The 19,304-nt window shown below is 61.2% G+C and overlaps 1 protein-coding gene across 6 annotated transcripts in view; it reads right to left on the bottom strand.

The window, feature by feature from the left end:
• AFDN (afadin, adherens junction formation factor) overlaps nucleotides 1-19,304 on the bottom strand; it is a 97,928-nt gene that overhangs the window by 2,159 nt on the left and 76,465 nt on the right. For 3 of the 6 annotated variants that reach the window (XM_090280090.1, XM_090280088.1, XM_090280092.1), the window contains 9 exons: nucleotides 18,521-18,586; nucleotides 18,246-18,319; nucleotides 17,781-17,899; nucleotides 16,167-16,361; nucleotides 15,511-15,602; nucleotides 14,970-15,170; nucleotides 11,678-12,664; nucleotides 4,478-4,612; nucleotides 1,670-1,946 (listed from right to left, as the gene is read on the bottom strand). In XM_090280090.1, coding sequence (XP_090136216.1) covers nucleotides 1,670-1,946; nucleotides 4,478-4,612; nucleotides 11,678-12,664; nucleotides 14,970-15,170; nucleotides 15,511-15,602; nucleotides 16,167-16,361; nucleotides 17,781-17,899; nucleotides 18,246-18,319; nucleotides 18,521-18,586 — 2,146 coding nt within the window. Of the gene's footprint in view, nucleotides 1-1,492; nucleotides 1,947-4,477; nucleotides 4,613-9,980; nucleotides 10,017-11,677; nucleotides 12,665-14,969; nucleotides 15,171-15,510; nucleotides 15,603-16,166; nucleotides 16,362-17,780; nucleotides 17,900-18,245; nucleotides 18,320-18,520; nucleotides 18,587-19,304 lie in introns of all 6 variants that reach the window. The other 3 variants (XM_090280086.1, XM_090280087.1, XM_090280089.1) reach the window with 2 other exon arrangements.

Raw genomic sequence — 19,304 nt, 5'->3', positions numbered from 1 at the left:
TGCATAAAATATTTCCAATTTTAACTCTGAATTTTTATTCATTATGTTTTTAAAAATGTATATTTTGAGCTGTTTTCAGAATGATACTTTTTCTTCCACTGGTAAAAAACATTTTTTGAAAATTTTCAGTTATTCAGACTATCAAATGCTTTCAGCCGGCTGCGCGTGAATCACGGCTACACGTGTCAGACCTTTCCGTGGAGCCTCAGCTCACACGCGGCTCCGTGGGCAGCGGACACCCTGCCGGGGTGTGCACAGCACCCAGTGGAAGAAACCCGTGCCGGCTGCAGATCACGCTCACATGGGACAGAGCTGAGGGCGGGGGCCGCAGCGCGAGGGAAGTGACAGAGGAAGGAAGTCTCCAAAGAGGGGAACGTGGGAGGGGACCTGCTCCCCTGCGGATTTCAGGTGTGAGACGGGACAGGGTCAGTGGTGAGGCTGAAAGCTAAGATGGTCGGAGCAATTGCTCCAATACTGTCCCCAAACCTCCTGTTTGTCACGACGTTTACAAAAGGGCCAAAGTTCAGTGTGGAATTCGCTGCGAGGATATTCACCGTATCTTGCTTCAAAAATCGCTATTATTCCACAGAAGTCCTAACGGTCCTGCCTTCTAGATACTCACGGCCGAAATCTCACATCAAGATTCAAGGCGGGCCTTCCGGACCTTCCCGGGGGTCGGAGCCCCGATCGGGAGGCCGGGCCCCTTCCCGGGGTTCCGGTGACCGCGGGCAGCTCGGGAGTCTCGTGCTGAGAAGCAGCACCGCTACCCTGGAGCTCGGCTGCCTGCGCTCCGGTGCCGCGGGGAGCACTCGGCCAGCCTGGCGTCCGCGCCCTCTAACGGGAAGTCCCCGGCCCCATGCAGCGCCCGGCGCGGCCTGACACCCCCGAGCACGCGCCCGCGGGGACCGCCGCGCCGGGTCGGAGCCCGAGGCGGGCGCGTGCGCACGAGGCCCGGCTGCCTGCGCCGTGGTGCTCCGAGGAGGGAAGGCAGCAGAGGCGGCGGGCAGGGGAGGACAGGGCCGCAGGGCCCCAGTCTCGGGCTCCTGGCACCCAGCCGCCCCCCTCCAGCCGCCGGGGCCCCTGCCGTGCCACGACTGCGTGGCGCGTGAGCCGGACCAGAAGGTCCCGCGTCGGTTAAATGCGGAAACGCAACGCGCTAGGGCGCTGTTAACAAGCAGAAACGGATGTTCGGACACAGCGCGGGGCGCGGGCGCGTGGTGAGCCGAGCACGGGAGCCACGGGAGGAGGCAGAGAATGGGGGCCGAGACCAACAGTACTCGGGGGGCGGGGAGCAGGGCCGCCTGCCGTCAGCCAGCCGGCGGGGAGCGCGCCCCCGAGCGTCCGGCGGCGGAGAGCGGCAGCGGAAGAGGGGCCCCGGGAGCCCACAGTCAAGCCCCACGCGGACTCCCCGGCGAGCGCGGCCAGATGGGACACTCGCGCGGGCAGCCGCCCAGATCCGATCGGGGAGGGGCCGCGGCGGCGCTGCTGTTACCTCTGCCTCCGCGGGGGCCGAGATGGCACGGGCCGGCGGTTGGGGGCGGGGGCGGGGGCGGGCCTGCGCTGCGGGCAGCGCTGTCGGCGCGGACCGGGGGCCGCCGGGGCGCGGCGGACAGAAAGAAGCCGGCGGGGGCCGGGCGCGGCGCCCTCCGGCCGGCGCACTCGTCCTGACCTGCGGGGCCGCCGTCCTCCTCCTCCTCCTCCTCGCCGTAGGCGACGAACTTGGCGGTGTACAGGGCGTCGGGGGACAGGGCCTGCGCCTGCAGGGAGGACGCGGTGCGCGGCGGCGGCGGCGGCGCCGGGGCCGGGGCCTCGGGCTCGTAGCCCTGCGGCAGCGGCGGGCGGCCCAGGCCCGGCTCCCCGGGCCCCAGCAGCCGGCGCTCGGCCTCCTCGTGCAGGCGGCGCCGCTCGGCCTCCAGGCGGCTGTAATACCCTTCCTCCTGTCGCCTCTGCGGGCGGGAGAGAGAAGGGCGAAGGTCAGACAAGGTCAGCAGGGGCGCGCCCCGCCCTCAGCCCCGCCACCGCGCTGGTGGGAAGCGTGGGACAGCGGACAGGCTGCCCGAGACTCTCAGAAGCTGCCCCGACAGCAGAACGGATGAGCTCCCAGGTCCGCTCGGGCCCCCACCCCCCTCCCTGCTCCCTCCAGACACGCAGCTGCCCCCGTTTTCTGGGTCTCCCTCTCCTGCTTTTGACACATTGACTTACCTGTTCCTGCTGAGTTAAAGGCTCTAACTGTCTTCCCACAGCTGGCAGCCCAGGGGCAGACCTGCCTCCCCACCGCGCCCAGTGCCCCGGGCTGGGGCTACGGGAGCAGCCCCCCACCCCCCAAGGAGGGTGCGGCTCGCTCCCAGTCCTGCAGGGCGGACGACAGGACACGCTGTCATCGTGGAAACAGTACTCCTGTTCCCAAAGCCACCCTCCAGCACGCTTCCCACAGTCCTGATTCACACGCCAGGTCCTCAGCTCCCCGTCAGACAGAAAGTCAGGAAGGTACAGCGACAGCCACAAGATGTCCGAGATGTATTGTAACACAGGATTTTTCTGACATACATCCGCAAAAACTCAAGTTGACAGTGTTAAAATTACTTTAACATTAAAAAAGGCAACAGCACAGTTTGTTAAGGATTGACAGAAGTCTGAGAACACAAGAAAGCAGTGAGGGGACAGAGGTCAGAAGGGATGCGAAGACGGGGGGCAGGCGCTTTAAATCCACCCAACCACAGAACCCTGGCGTTAGGACCTGGCTGGCATGAGGATCAAGGTGTCTTGTCCCATTTCAAGTTGCAGGCCTGTGCTTTCTCCCTACTACCTCTCCACGCACACACACACACACGCACGCACACGCCCACACAGAGCACGTGAGCCCACAAGGGCCAGTGCTCCGCCGCGGAGGGAGACACCCAAAGAACAGCAGCAGCCCCGGGTGTGGCCTGGACCCAGCATTTCACTCTCCCCACTCTGTGCTGAGACACCCTGATGGGAAACCCTTTTCCTTATTTTCTGCACAAAATAAGTGTCCTCTCAGGGTGTAGACTCAAAACCCAGACAGAGTGCGACTGGGAGTCTGGGCCTCAGCCGACAACAGCAGCCGGGCCCGTCTCGGGGCACCGGCCCACCCGCTCCGGACTAACGACGGGCCCAGGGGCCCTCTGTCCCCCCCGCCACTTCCCCGTCACACGGCCACCCCGCCGGCTGTCGATGTTCTGTATAAAATAGCGGCTGAGCAGCCCCTCACACTGGCCACTCACGACAGAAGCAGTTACGGGAAACAAAGCGCCTCTGCCACTGTCACACGGGCCGAGGTCACAGGCCGGACGAGCCTGTGGCCCGAGTGTCTCCGCACAGCGCGCTGGTCCTGGGTCCCCCGGGGGTGGGTCCTGCGCCCTGGGGCGGCTGCGCAGGCGCTTTGGGGCGGGGCACGGGGAGTGGGCACCACCTCAGCAGCCAAGGAGCGAACGGGTGATACCACCCAAACCGAGACAGCCAGGGGCCTGGGCTCCGGGAACAGCTGCAGTGGTGACTTCCCTGCACAGGGAGGGGGGACAGGTCAGCCCACCCCGAAAGCTCAGATGCTCTGAGGAGACTTCAAGGCTGTCCAGACACAACAGGGAACAGGGGGACAGCTCTCAGGAGGGCAGAGGCCTGTGACACGTGGACAGAGGGAGTCCCCACACAGGCCCGCGTCCTCCCACTCATTCTGTCCTGTAAACGGGTCACGTGCTTTCTGCGGCTCCCCCTTCTGGGTGGTCACGTAACCGCTACAAAGAGCTTCCTCAAAGTCCTTTGTCTGGGGGGTGGGGGTTCTGTTAATACTGTCGTGGGAGCCTCACAGAAGGAATTTTTAACAATTTTTAACAAATCAGGTGATGGCACTTGGGCTTCCGCCTTCAGAGGAGGGACGTGGCAGCGTGGGCGGGGCCTCGCTGGGCACGGGGCGGAGAGGGACAGCGCTGCGCAGGCCCGCCCGGCACAGGCCACGCTGACTGTCCTGTCCGCACCGCGCTGGAAGGGCTGCCTGAACGAAACCCCCACACATGGAAGCACAGCGATGCGTCAGGGTGTCTCCCCAGTCACACGCTAAGTCGGAGTTCCCTGTTTCTAGTGTCCCACGGCGCGGGCCCCCGTCCCCGTCACGGGGATGGAGTCGCGGAAGCGAACCATCCACCTGAAACACGCAGCACTAACAGACTGTCTTCCTGTGCCCCTGCCGTCTCCCACGGCTCAAACTCCAGGTGGACCACAGCGGGACCCCTGGCAGCCGGCCGCCCCAAGGCAGACGGGCGCGCGCCAGCCAGGCCTGAGTTCAGGAGTCAGACAGACGCGCGGAGGCCGGGCGTCTGGAGCCGGTGCAGAAGCGTGCGGTGGGCCGTCGGGCTCCAGTCTCGGTCCAGGAACAGCGGCAGGCACAGGCCCTGCTCCGCCCCGTGTGCCTCGCGCCGCCGGCCAGCGCCAGCCCCCTCGCACCCTACAGAGCCCGAACCTTGGCTTCGGCATCCCGCCGGCCCCGCTCCTCCTCCTGCCGCAGCCGCTGCTCCTCCTGCCGGGCGCGCTCCTCGGCCTCGCGCTGCCGCATCTCCTCCAGCTGCTGCTGCCGCCTGCGCTCCTCGTCCTGCAACTGACAGCAGAGCGACCTTACCTCCCGCCCGGCGGCCCAGCTGGCACGGGGCAACAGCACACACACGGGGAGACGAGCAGACGCACGCACAGAGCTCGGGAGGGAACATAGGCTGCAGACCACGGCCCAGAGACGACGCGGCCGACCCACGGAGCACGTGCTGTGGCCAAGGACGTCGCCTGGAAGCTCTGTCCCTGGTCCCAAGGCCGCCCTTCCACGCATCGTGGTGCCAAGGAGAGTGCATTTCGCTTGCACACTCACGCATCAGACAAGCATGGTTACTTTGTGTAAACGAGTGTAAGTGACCCAGCTCAGCCGCAAACAACAGGCGCCCTGACCAGCTCTCCCGTGCGTTCCGGTTCCCGCCATGTGGGGAGAGCGGCCTGCGCCCCACAGCAGGTGCGGACATGGCTGAGCCCCAAGGGGTGGGGTGTGGGGGTGGGGGGGCAGCACGGAGGCCGTGAGCTGGTCTACAGGGGCCCCGGCTTAGGGACCACGTTCCTCGCATCTCCTCACCCTGGGCCTCTGCCACCAGGTCCCTCTGGACCTGTCTGCTCAGGGGGACCCCCAAATCCTGGGTCACAAAGCTGGAACTGGAACTGTGGGAGACCCTTCTGCAAACTCTCTTCTGCTCCTTGTCTGCCAAGTAACTCCCTGCACTGCTGGGACATGCCAGCGAAGGAGCTAGCCTCCCAAGATAGCTCACCCTGGTCTCAGGCCACTGCCCGCCACCAGCTTCTGCTGCTCCAAATGCATCACCTGTTTGTCACCTATTAGCTTCCCCCACACCATTCAAACACTCAAGGATCTCGTAACAAGTCCAGGACACGCCTCCGTCACCCTCCGGGTCACTCCTTTCTGCTCTCAGACAGAAACACCTTTCCTGAGAGAGCCCTGGACTGAAGCACGTCTTCTAGGCGGGGACAGCAAGACGCCCCTCCTCCATCCCGATGGCAGCTGCCTCTGCAGGGGAAGCAGCCTGGACAGCTCTGCACCGCCTTTCCTCCTCCCCCGCCCGCGCCTGGGCTGGAGCAGCGCCCACGGCTGGGGACAGGCCACCCCGAGCGGGGCGCAGTGCGCTGCAGGTGAACCTCAGTCTCTCTCCGCAGCAGCAGTCACCCGTCAGGGCCCCCCAGGGGCACTTCGTTATCATTCCGAGTCACCCCATTCAGTGTTCGTTAGAATGGTGTATTTAAAAAAGTAAAAATGAAAAACAAGCCCCAACGACTTGGCTCCTGTTAATTTCTGTGGAGCAGACACTGTCTGCTGGGAAAGCGGCCGTGAGCTGGGGCGCGAGGCCCCTCCCGTCGGCCCACGGCAGTAAGACACTTCAGGAAAAACGCAGATTCCCCTCAGAGGGCAGGCCAGCCTCGGGCCCCCGTGGGGCCACGCAGGGCGAGCCAGGGGGGGTGCCGGGAGCCTGAGCAGGGCCAGAGGCCACGGACGAAGCCCTGAAAGGAGCTACAGGGGGACACGCGGCTGACAGGGTGCTTGCTCTCGAGCCGTCAGCACCAGTGGGGGGACCGGTGCCCACAGAAAGGGATGGACGGGCAAGAGGTGGCAGCGGGTGTCCCCCAGAGCCGAGCAGGGAAGAACGCAGAACTGCGTTCTCACCACGGGGGCGCCTCTGCCGCCCGGTTCGAGCACGAAGTCGCTCGTGACGCTCCGCTCCGGGCCTGCGGGACAGCAGAGGACGGGCAAGAGCAGCCAGTGCTCCTCGCAGGAGGCGGGACACGCAGGGTCCCCACAGCCCCCCGCACTGAACGCCGCCCTGGGAACCTGCAACAGGCACTGTTCCCAGCCCCCGCTCTGCCCCGTCCGGCGGGCGGTGAGAAGCACCTCCCGGGCTGTGTTCGCCGGATACTTTTTTAAGGCAAAGGACCATCGCTCCGGGAAGGCCGTCTCTTCCCCCAGTCAGGTAAGATGTTTAGCAGGGTGCTTGTGTTTCAGAACTCAGGCTGGTTTTTCCTCAAAGAAATGCTACTTTACACACACACACAAACCCAAAACCCCCCAAAAACCACTGATGGGAGAAAAAAAAGTCTAGTCTCTTAATTCCCTTTAAGTAACAGCTCAGGAATGAAGTTACATGCGACCAAAGCAATCTTACAGGAATTCTATTTGGGGGAACAGATATAAATAGATATAATTCTTACAGGATGAATCGAGACACCCCAGATCAAAACCGTTTGGAACCGAGAACTGTGCTGCTATGGCGTGACCCAAGATGTTGGTGTGCTGGCAGGCCACGTTTCCAAAAAAGGCTTTCCAGGTTTAAGAAAGGTCCGTGGGAAGCTGAGCTCTGTTTATGACTTTGTAGCAGAAGTGCACTAACTCGTGCCTGAACTTACACTTCGCTTCCTGACACTTTCACTGAAAAGACAACTGAGCCTGCCAAGCGCCCCCGGCCCTCAGAACCTTGCTCAGAAGGCCCCTCTGCTGGGCCCTGCAGCCCTCACCCTAGGGAAAGCTTGGCGCCCCAGACAGGGAGCGCCCGCGGATGGCAGCCTGCACTGCTCTGCCGAGACCGGGGCCCGGAGCCCAGCCCTGCAGCGGACGAGCCGCGCGCCTGCCCGCTGGGGGACAGAGCTGCTCCAGGACCGTGACGCAAGGATGCAGGGAAGCCTGCCACACGGGGCGGGACCTCAGTGAAGGAGAGCCCCCTTCCCGGGCCGAGACCATCCCCCTTCGTAATGTAACAAAATGACTCTGTTATCAGGAGCTGTAAGACCTGCAGTGGGCGCGCACCTTGGCAGTGCTTTTGGGGAGACTGTTCTGCAATCAGTCACTGCGTGTCCCCATCCAGAACAGACCCGTGCTGGCCTCCCTCCTGGGGCCACGGGCCTGCCCGGAGAGGGGCGTGTGTGCCCTCGCGCCCACCCTGGACGGGGCCAGCGCCAGCGGCCCAGCCCTCCCACTGAACAGGCGGGGGGACAGCCTGCTGCTTCTGCTCCGAGGGCGCCTCTCAGGGAGGCTCCCACCAGTTCCCGCTCAAAGCTTTTCCAGTTTAGCTCAAGCCCTTCCGTGCCGGGTGCCTGGCTCTTCCAGTCCCACGGGAGGGGCAGACAGAAAGGCCGCCTCTGAGGGGGGAGCATGGAAGAGCCTGGACAGCTCTGCAAACTCCCTGGAGCTGGAGGAGCTGTCCGGTCAAAGGAGCCATCTCCATGGCAACAGGACGAAGCCGGGACTCGCCAGGGGAGGCCGGGCCCTGTGCATGTCCCGGTGAAAACAGAGTCTGAGCAGGAGACCGTGTGCAGCAGGAAGAGCACCAGATGTGAACTCAGAACCCTGGTGGGTCTCGACTCCTGTGCTGGGCATGTCTCGAAGCCCCTGGGGCGGGCCCCTTCATTGCGCCCACGCCACAGGCTGTCACGAAGCAAGAAGAGAGGCGTCTGTGCAATGCTTCGGCGGCCTAGAGACACACACTGTCAGGAGGGAGAAGGGCTGGCTGCCTGACAGACACGAGCCAGGTGGACCTACAGGGACGGTCATCACTTGCCCCCCCAGGGGTGGGGCCTGGGAGGCATGGACGGAACGCAGCACCTTGGAGGCCCCGGGAGACTGGGGCTGTTGCCCTGAGTGACCAGGAAGCCAGCACAGGGCACTGAGGACTCTGGTCTCCTGTGTTTTCATGGTCGCCCTGTGGCTGCCACGTGGACACTGGCCTGTAAACGTGGACACTGGCCTGTAAGGGACAGTGGCTGCAGTCGCTCTGAAGGGAGGTGACGGTGGCTCGGGCTGGGGTGGGTGGAGAGGGGTCAGATGCGGAGAACACAGCCGGCAGAGTCTCTCGGCAGAGAGGACAACGCAGCTGTGTTCCCTTGGGGTCAGAAGGGGCCCCCCGAGAACCGTGGCGACAGGGCACGGAGGGCGGGAGCTCCTTCCGAGGGTGCAGAACCTGAAAGGCCTGCGTGGCCCCGGGAAGGAGTGGGGGGGTCGCTGGCCTCCAGACCAGTCGCCAAGGGGAGATGGTGGGCACAGGCGGGGGCCAGGGACCAGAGGAGGAGCAGACACCAGCCGGGCGCCCCCGGCCCCTGACGCGGGGCAGCCCCCTCTCACCACACAGACCCACGGCAGCAGCGGCGCCTGAGGAAGCCGCCCTGATGGCGACTCACTGCTTACGGGCAGCAGGGCGACAAGTGCTCTGCAACGGGGGGCTCAGGTCAGTGTCCACATGTAACTGTCTTTCAAAAAAAACCTCAACTCCTTTGGCGTAAAAACCCTAGTGTAAGCCTGGCCCTTAGGAACCATCCCCCATGTTGCCGTGACCCCTGGCGGTGTAAGGGGGCCCGCGCCGGGCGCAGTGCGGGCCGCGAGGTGGTGCAGCGGCTCCGAGCGACGCACCCGCCGCCTGCGCACGCGGAGGAGGGGCGCGAGGGCTTTGCTATTTGTCCCGCGGAAGCAGAAAGCTCAGAAAACAGCCTTCTGTGCTCCAGGGGCGCGGGGTCCGGGACAGGCTGCTCTCTGAGGGGCCGTCGCCCCCGGTCTGTTTACAAAGACAGGCTGTTCAAGTCAAACCTGGATTCAGGGACTTCTTAAAAAGTACTGTCTGACACTGGCCAGCTAACAGATGTACCCTGAGTCCACGTGTCAGTCAGAGCATACGTGGAACCTTGGTGCTGCTCGAGAAGCAGTTTGTTCAAAAACCAAATCCTGCGTCTGTCGTCTGAGAGACACGTGACTGGTCGCACAGGCGTGGGCACTGAAGGGTCGCTGGGTCAAGGACCGACGCTGCGCTCGACACCGAGACGCTTCTTCATGAACAAGCTGGCGGAGAACCGAATCGCTCGAGAGCCGAGGTCGGACTGGGCCGCCTGGCAGCCCGTGAGCAGCCGCAGCTGCCAGCGCTGACACCGCTCACGCCTTCACAGCAGCGCGCGACCTCCGGGGCCCTGGAGCCGACGCTGAACACCGCGGCTGCTCACCCGAGAGCCACGTGGCGCTACCGGGGAAACGGAGCATGCTCACCGACCCCACTCACTGCAGCCGCCAAGTACATGCTAGACAACCGCAGCGCAATGGCAGACAGGGTCGCCGTCCGTTCACTGCGGTCCTACTAGCTGGGTACCTAAAACCTACTTCTAATGGAGCAACAATGAAACGGATTGTCACTCTTGGCGAAATCTCATTTGCTCGTGTACTGATGACTAGTAAGAATACACACAATTGACAACTGAAGCTGAGGAAAGGTGAAAGCCACCAACAGGAACACTCGGAAGTGACAGGAGAAGAGCAGAGGGACACTCAGAGGGAGCCAGTCACAGGCGCCGACGGGGGACGTGAGAGCCGCAGCGCTGAGACACAGACCACTGGAGGAAAGGAGAACCAAGACAGGGGAACGCACCGAAGGGAAGGAACAGGAACATACCAAATCTAGAACAGAGATTGCTGGCAGAGCAGTCTGCTGCGGGCGACAGGGAGAAAAGAGAGGAAGCGTGAGCAGCTTAGGTCCGGCCTGGAGTCCGCCCCGAGCCTGGCTGCTGCGCCCCCGCCTCTGCTCGGAAGGGGGGCCCCGGGGGGCGGGGGTGCTGCAGGCTCCTGTGTGGCCCTCAGCAAGGCACACTGAGCTTCACGACTAAGGTGCACAGAAACTAAGCAAGGTCAAGTTTCCCTCAGCTCTCTTATCTGGAGACAAAGAGATGGATTTCAATATATATTCAACACACAGATGCTTTCGCTAAATTATCACAGAGACTTTCCAAGTATCACAGCTGATACCCAGAGGCCTGCCATGAAGGGCCGGTCTCCCCAGCGGTGGGGGCTGCAGGGGCTGCAGAGCCGCTGCCCCCGTCACGAGGGCTGGGCTGCGCTCGCCCAGTGGATGGAACGCCCACCCACTCCCCACTAACACGGGCTCGGGCCTGCAGGGAAGGTAAAGCTGTGCTTCCCTTATGTTGGGGGGGCTAGAGACACAGGCCACGGACACGTTCGGCTTTTTTAATGACGTGCCTGCAGCCTGTCCGCTAGTGACAGCAGCCAGCACTGTGTGCGGGCCAGCGCACGGCTAACAATTCACACCACGGAGGCCAGAGCACTTAGGCCACACACTGTTAGTTCTGCTCTAACAGCTGTTCTCTCCAATCAGGTCAGCAGGGAGGGAGGCCTGCTCCCGCTGAGCTGGGAAACGCTAAGGAACCAACACAGTAGTTCCATGGAGGCCTTCAGCTTCGAAACTGAAGTGTCCGTGCAGGAGAGAGACCACCTGGACTGCGGGCAGAGCTGTAGGTACACAGAGCACGTGCACACAGTAAGAAGGGCGTGTGCGTGTGCGTGTGCGTGAGTGAGGTGTCTCAGGAAAACAGTCACAGGCACACTGAACGGGCCGCCCGCCAGCTCTGTGAGTGACTTCCTCGCCCTGGGGTTCAGATCATCAGGGACAGAGAGCATCAAAAAAAAAGCTGGAATAGAAACAAAATCCAAAAGACAAAAAGGACGTGCTCTTGGCTACCTATACTCTGGATATTATATTCTGTTAAAAAACAATTACTAAATGGTCAATAGCACTCTCTTCAAATTCATATTGATAGACGTCTCTCTGTCGACAATTCTTGAGAGGCTAGCAAAAATCTTAAATTTAGCTTTTTAGCAACTAACTGCATTAAACTAATATAAATTTTACTTTTCTTCTTTTAGTTGATAGAAAACCCCCAGAAGGTATTTGAATCACTGGAGAGATGAAGACAGCCCTCCGTTCTCAGGGCCACCCGTGCTGACAGCCGGGCCCGTCCGCAGGCAACCGGCAGTGTGCGGCCCCGTCCCGTGCCGGCTGCGGAGCTGAGCGGGGAGGCTCGGTCTGCACGGCGGACGGAGCCAAGTGCTGACTCCCTGTCTGTCTGAGAGAAACGTGTGCCGGGCCCTGACCAAGACGCCTCCGTCCTTCACTGCGGTGCTGAGACGGGCCCGCGGGCCCTTGCTGCCTGGGACAGCGCAGGTCCCTGTGGACCGCACGTGTCTGCAGAAGGCTCCGCCCTGTCACCGGCTCATTTCTAGGGGCCTCGCTCACAGTTCTCACAGGACCCCACCCCCGGCGGGGAGCAGCAGCGGGCACGCCCGCACCCCCTTTACCCTGGCTCTGCGCTCGGCCTCCAGCCGCTGCATGAGCAGCATGGTGTCCACGTCGTCGTCCTCCTCCTCCTCGTCGTCCTCGTCCTTCTGCTTGGACTCCTGCAGCCGCTTCTGGAACTGCCACTCAAGCATGAGCTTGCGCAGGCGGTCGCTGTCCTCGGCGCTGCGCGCGGGCTTGCTCTGCAGCTCCTGGATCTCCCTGCTCAGCATGTCCACGATGTGCAGCTGCTGCTGCTTCTCCAGCTTTTCCCTGGCGTCCCGCTTCCACGGGTCCGGGGACAGGCTGTCGCCGGAGGAGAGCTCCTCCTTGCTGACCGTGATGTACTGCAGGTCTCTGCGCTCGATGGTGCGGGGCTGCTGCTGGGGCTGCAGCTCCCGAATGACCGTGTCCGGGGCCCTGGGCAGCGTGGCCGGCTTCTCCGGCTTCACGGGCTGCACGGTCACAGGAGAGAAGGGGGCGGGGTTCAGCGCCTGTGTGCGCATCTGGCCCAGCTTCCTCTCCTGCTCCCGGCGCTTCCTCTCCCGCTCCTCCTCCAGCCGGGCCTTCTCCTTCTCGTACCAGCGCTGGTGCTCCTCCCTCTTCTTCCGCTCTGCGGCGGCCGCCTGCGCGGCCTGAGGGCCCCCCTGGCTGGCAGGCAGGGGTAGGAGAGGCAACTCCATGGGGGCTCCGTCAAAGTCGCTGGCATAGTGCGCAGGAGGCGGAGGGGGGGGCGGGGGCAGGTCCGCGCGGCCGGCCTGGGCGACCGCAGCCGACATGGGCTGCCCGGCGGCCGGCGTCTTCCAGCGCCCAGGGCCGCTTTTGGTCAGAGTGGATGCAGGCGTGTCTACCCTGGACGCACGGTCCAGGTGCTCTTGGCTGGAGCCCACTGAGGAGCTCTGACTGACCCACATGTCACTATCGGCCTTGCGGTCCAGCACCGCCTCCACCCGGCGCTCCAAGTGGTAAACTCTGTCTTCCCGCAGCTCCTCTTGGGAACGGGTGATGCGCTGCAAAGAGACAAAGGAAGGCTGTCACGTTTCAGCCAGTCGCCCGAACAAGTCACTGGAACCTCATCAGCCTTTTACCTCCAGGAGGAAAACGGCTCACGAGTGAGTGCACAGAACAGAGCTGGCCTGCCCTGTGCCCGGGCTGTGCGCGTGACCGTGTGTGCTGGTGACAGGGGGCAAGGGCGGCCCTTTCCCTCCGCGTCACTGGTGGAAACTGAGACGCACACAGACTCAGGCACTTCGGCACGGTGGCCATCCTCAGGCTTCTCAGCCAGTCCACATCCTACTGTGGGACCCGTCACGTAACTGACTTTGAAAGGATGAACATATTCAGCCTAATTATGTGAACAGCAACAGAAATTACATCTCTGCAGTACTATCCTAATTATTACTAAGATTAATTATCAAATCTCCACCATGTCATCCACCTTGGCTCTCTGAACGCCACCGCCGATGCCTGGCTCTGTGCCCGCCTGACGGCCGTGTGCACAGGGCAGGAGGCCGCATGGGCCCTCTCGGTCTGTCTCAGGAGGGTCTCCATGGCGGGGCACGCCGGCTGGACAAAATTCTGTGTGCGCACAGACAGTAATCAATGCACTTTTCTCAAAGGGCTAGTCTGACGTCTGAGAAACAGCACGTCTGAAATAAAATGATTCACTATGAAGTCTGAAGCAAGCCTCTTCCCTGCTCTGCTGAAGAGGAACTGAAGATGCAAACCTGGAAAATAAACTGTTCCATTTCCTTACCAAACACTCACCATGAAATATGAACTATTTCTTGAAAAAGCAGGAAAATAAAGTATCACTTGAACAAAAAGCCTCGTGGGACCAAGGAACGCTGCCCCCTGCACACAGCAGGTGTCACCACGCACGCAGAGGCGCGGCCAGGTGGGGCGCGCCCGGTCCGTTCTCAGACTCCGCCCGCGGGTCCCCTCTGCACTGCCTCTGGTGACCCCTGGTCACTGCTCTGTTCCCGTGAAGACCCCCTTCAGCCCCGGGCTCACTCCCGGCATCTTTCCCGCCCCCTGCTGAGTTCATTCTAGCTCTCAGTCATTCCAGTTCCCACCTGAGAGGCCTGCGACACCCTTGTCGCCCCTCCTGACCTCGCCCTCTCGGAATCCTCTGCCCACGCTGGCCCAGCCCTGCCCCCCGGGAGAGCAGGTGAAGTGGGCTGGCTGCTGCCATGCACGGCAGGCACACCTCCCTAAGCGCTCACAGAACAGGCCAGAGGAAACGGCCTCAAACTGCTGTTGTTAAGGAGAAACTTGGAGAAGGCCTCTGTGCACAGCCAACTCCCACCGGCCACCAGGGCTGGGGGTGGAGGGAGGTGAGCACATGGGCAGGACAGACCCATGCATGAGGGTCCCTTCTGCCCTCGGAAGAGGGGGCTCCTTTCCTGCTTCCTCACGCCGCCCCGTGACTCAGCGCTCTCTCCCTCCGCTGTCTCGTGCTCCTAGGCGCGGACTCAGACCCCGTCTCGGCTCCAAAGCACTTCTGCTGCCCTGACCCGGGGGGCTCGCTCGGAGCCCTCCCAGGACACGCACTGTTGCACACCGTACGCTGGACCTGTCTTCAAGCACACGGCTACTCTCCCCCCGGCATTCCACAACGCAAGCGGCCTTTCTAAAAAGAGCCACACCTGACAAGTTGCCCTGACCTAGCTCACCGCCGAGACTGACACCGCCCTCCCCGCTACCTCGGATGGAGCCCACCCTCACGTGCCGTACGGGGCTCCCCACAGGCCCCACCTGCCGCTGCAGCCTGAAATGCGCCGGCCCGCCCCCACCCTGGGGTGGTCGCCCCTGCTCCTCTGGGGGGCTCCAGGCCTTCTCCCATGCTCTGAAGCACTTCCAGGTTCAGGCAGCTGTCATGTCACCTGGGAGCACAGGTTCCAGTGACACCCAGGGCTGGCTCTCTGTACTGCATTAGTTACGCCTCACTCCGGCCACACCAGCAGCTTCAGGGGCAGGGACCACGATGCCCTGTGCACCCCCAGGGTCCGGCAGTGCCGGGTGGAAACAGCCCTGCCTGCCCCGCTTCTCACGTCTCATTCCCAGATGCAGCCGTGCACCTGGCCTTGGCGACGGTAAGTAAGGCTAACCTTCCTAACCTTCCGTCAATCAAACCATCAGACAACAGAGCTCCCCTTTCCACGGCTGGCATCCCATCCTATGTGTCCCTTTCCTCGGCTGACCACAAAACCAGGGAAGAAAACCAGCGATGCCATCTGCAGGGCTGGCGGACAGAAAACAGCTCCGTCTCATCCTGCTGCGGGCACAGTGTGCGTGGAAGCCCTTCCCTCTAACCTGCACGGCGCCACTGGGATGACCGCTGTCTGTGCGCACCTGCAGCTCTTCCTCGTATGTGGGCCACTGGCTGTGAGGAGGAGGAGGTGGAGGAGGGGCTGCCCGGTCCTGGGACTTGGACGCAGGGAAGGTGAAGTACTCCCGCGTGTACGTCTGCGTGGGGATGGGGTAGGCCTCGGGTCGCGGGGGAGGGGTCTGCTCCTGGGAAATGTGGAAAAGAGAGACAAGTGACTTTTTGCAGTTTGTACGGTGGACTAATTTAATTTCCAATGCTCTCTTTTGTGATATAGTATGTATATTTGAACATCATGTTCAAGATTCTAAGTGTTTGATCCTATATATTGCAAATAACAAAAAAACACTATTTTGCCCAGACTGGTTCACCTAAAAAGCTCATTGACTTATTATTTTAAAAATAAAATTAAATCCCCAAGCTATCAACAGGGCTAGCCCGTGGTGTCACCCTTAGCTCGGCGGGGCCCTCGAGGGGGGGGGGGGGGGCGCTAAGGACTCAGTCACTAAGCAGGTGCAAGGCTCGGACCTCCGCACAGAGGTTCCCGGTGGAGACAGACGTTATCTTCGTGGCCGCTCCGGGGGCGTGTGTGCTCTTCCCTCCAGGACTCGGAGGCTGGTCTGTGGAAAAGCAGGGACAGAAACGTCATCTCCCGTGACAGGAGGTCCAAGGGCGGCTGCTGTGTGCCGCACGGCCTCGCGCTGCCCACAAGGCCCGGGGCTCAAAGGGGAGCAAAGACCTGGGGGCGCTGGGCTCCCCACACCCCCGCCCCAGCTCCTGAACAGCCCGTGCCAGAGCACGAGGCCCAGCTCCAGCCCCGGGGCTGCCGGCGCCTCTCACGCTCGGCAGGCCCGCGTGGGCCGCACGCTCGCACCCTGCCTCCTTTCCTCGTGGGCGCCCCTGTGCATGTGTGGAAACGTCCGCGCTCCTGCGGGTCACCCGCCCGCCCTGCCGAGCCACGCCCAGTGTACCTGCCCGGGGCAGCAACTGTCAGAGGCTCTCACCCAGCCCCCACTTCTCTCACGAGAACACCCCCTTGGTGGCCCTGGTGAGGGACAGGCCAGGGAGCCCGCACACGCAGGAGCAGACTCCCGCTGACCTTAGGCCAGCCCGAGGGCCCGCACGGCTCCGGGTGTGGGCGACGGCGCGGGCGCAGGCAGGAAGGGCCGCAGGGACTCGCGTACTTGCCACGTTGGGGCTGGACCGGTGGTCCGCTCGGCTCCGCAGCAGCCTGTCCTCGCCGGGCAGCTTCTTCGGCTCGCTGTACTCGGCCCACGGCAGCTGCGGGCTCTCGGGGGACCCGTTCTGCGCCGAGTTATGGTAGAGCTCAAAGCCTTCGCTCTTGGGCCGGGGCTTCCCTGAGCCTCGGCGATCGGACACTGAAACCAAAGCACAGGTGAGATGCCAGCCCGTGTCCGGAGTCTCCCTCCAACACCAGCTTCCCTCTGAGAGGAAGACACATCGACAGATACTTAACACTCTGCGAGTAAGACTTGTGTTTAGCAGAAAATACGATGATTTTTATACAAGGGTAAAACCTTTCTAGAGAATCTTTAAAAGGTTTTCAAATAAAGCAACATTTAACAGGCATTCATGGAAAAAGATACTCTTCCAAAGCTTATTTTCTCATAGATTTACCTGTTTTAAGTAGCAAAAGTAAAGTAACAAAAGTTGCAAAACCTATTTCAAAGTAACTTTTTAGAAAGCAAACAGACGCCCCTCACTTTTTAAATACATCAATACTCTTAATTGTTCTGGGTGGTCACTGTCATAGACATCGTTTGACGGGACCACATGATCTTTACTTTTCAGTTTTGTTAGCTTCTTGCTTGGTGACCTTTTTAAGTTTCCCTCTTTTTTCTCTGTCTAGTTTGCTTCTTTGGAGCGACTGTAAACTGGGAGCTCAGACAACCGACATGCTAGGTGCCACGTTAGGCCACACGGAAGCACACCGAGGCAGGGACAACGGCACAGAGCGCGCTTTCCTATGGCAGCCTTGTCCTCGTTCCGGGGGGCAGCAGGCCCAGCCCTCAGGCCCTCTGCCGTCTAGACTCCGAGTGCGGCCTGAGGCCCCCCCACGGGGCCTCGGGAGAAGGGCCGGGCCAAGGCCGAGTCAGCGCCCCAGTGAGCAGGGGGGGGTCACAAAGACAGGTGGGAAGGAGACAATGATTTAAAATACAATGTGAGCCCTAATCTTTTTTTCCCTATGGGTTCTGAAGTAATTTCTTTAAAAAGCCCTAAATTTACATAGATTTTTGTTCTGAGATTTCTGGTGCAGCTATAAAACCCTGGTTGCCACCAACAGACCACTTCACTGAAGTCACTGGGCTTCCTTTGACGTGGGCGACACCCCCAGGACAGAGAGTCCCGCCTCAGCACCTGCAGGACTCCGGTTACCGTGCCCACGTGTGAGCAGTCCCGGGGGTCCGTTCTCCCTGCTCTCTGGGGACCGCATCCTGCATGTCTGCTATGAACACGGAAAAGGCACTCACTCCTGAGTGCTGCTCTGTGCCGGGCGTCGGGACGCTTCCAGCAGGGAGCCCGGCCTACGGAGGTGGCTCAGTGGCGCTCAGGGGACGAGTAACCTCGGGAATCACCGCGGGGGCTTGAAGGGCCGCACTGAACCCTGGCCCAGCGCCTGCAGCCTGCTCCTCTCTAAACTGGGGCACTAAGTGCAACGGCGCGGCCTCCGCGGGGCTCTGCTGAAGGAGGGCCTGGCCGCGGGAGGGGCCGTGAGCCCGCTGTGGGTGCAGCCAACACAGGAGACACCCCCTGCGTCCCACACAGGCCGTACTTACGTCTCTGCATCATCGGGGACGGCTGGTTGAGCAGGGTGGCGAGACCGTGATAGATGGCACCTTGCTTTGCCACTTCCAGTGTCACCACAGAGCTCGTCCTTGTCATGAGCTCCGCCGCCCTAGGAGGAGAGGGTCACGAAGGTAGAAAGATGAAATGCACCACCTGCTCCGTCCCCACGGAGCCTATGACCCGAGTGGCCACCTGCTACTGAGACCCGCTGCCCACTCCGCTCCTTTATGCAGAAGTGCACACATGTCCTGTGGCTACAGCAGGAGCACGGACCGTGTCCCAGTGCCCACATACATGGACTAACAGAGGAGCTGTCAGTGCGCTGGTCTCACAGGTGTGCAGGGAAGAGTGGGACAGAGCTCCGCAGCATTGTTTTCATCTCCTGCTCCCAAACTTTGCCAGGAAATATGCCTCCAGGTGTCACTATTAAGCTAAAGCGATCAGATACACGATACCTTTCCTGAGAGAGGCCCACTAGACTCCGGCCGTCCACGCTGAGCAGCTGGTCCCCGGCCGCCAGCCGTCCGTCCTGTGTGCACCCGAGGCAGACCAGGTCCGAGCGGGGGAGCGAGGGAGAGGGAGGAAGGACAGTCAGGCGAGGACACCTCCTATCTGCCCGCCTTCAACCAACAGGGTACAGCGATTTATGACTAAAAACACCAGCGGCGTAGCTCCTCCCCCGGGTTAGACAGGAGTCACCGAAAGTGACAGCTTCAGAAAGGACACTAACCACGTCTGCAGCACCTCCTTTCACAACGGACTTGACGTAGATTCCGAGCTTATCTTGACCAGCACCCTGAACAAAAACACAGAAAACACAGTAAGAAACACAATATTCTGCGAAGTACAACAAAAATAAAGCATGTACACATGTAGCTGTGATGAAAATCCTCGTCCTTGTTTTTACATAAAAATTATAACTATAAAAACTACATTCATAAAATTAACACTCTCTGTGGAAATACAAAGAAACTAACTGGAAACACATCTATTTTGTTTCCAAATTAAGAAAAATCACTCCTGAAAAATGAGTTAATTATTGGTAAGACTAAAATAGACCGAAAACTACAGGTAATTTGAGACTGATTACGAACGGCCATAACGGTACGTGAACTGAAAACCGCTCTCACGACACACACTATTAATCGCTTCAACAGGAAAGCAATCAACCGCAGCCTTTTTGCATTCTGATCTTTATCTGACCCCCTTGCACCCTCACTGAAAAATCTAGAACCAGAAAAGCTTCATTAGGGCAGACAAGAGGCGGGACTCCGGGGAGAGAGGGCTGCAGAAAGCCCTCGGCAGGGGCCCGGCTGCAGGGGCAGGGGCGGGGGCTGTCCACGGACACGGAGGCCCCAGGCCACCGGCACACACCAGCTCCGCCATGGACCCCGCCACGGCGCGTGAGGAACTTCGGCAAGACCGACGTCAGGAACGGATGCCACCGTTTCGCAGAACGGCCGGTGCTCTGCTTGGGCAGTGCGGCCACGCCTCACAAACCCCATTCCGGCCTC

Source organism: Furipterus horrens, unplaced genomic scaffold (genome assembly GCF_987537825.1).
Source record: "Furipterus horrens unplaced genomic scaffold, mFurHor1.1.pri manual_scaffold_6, whole genome shotgun sequence".
NCBI lineage: Eukaryota > Metazoa > Chordata > Mammalia > Chiroptera > Furipteridae > Furipterus > Furipterus horrens.
This window is presented reverse-complemented; position numbering and strand designations above follow the sequence as displayed.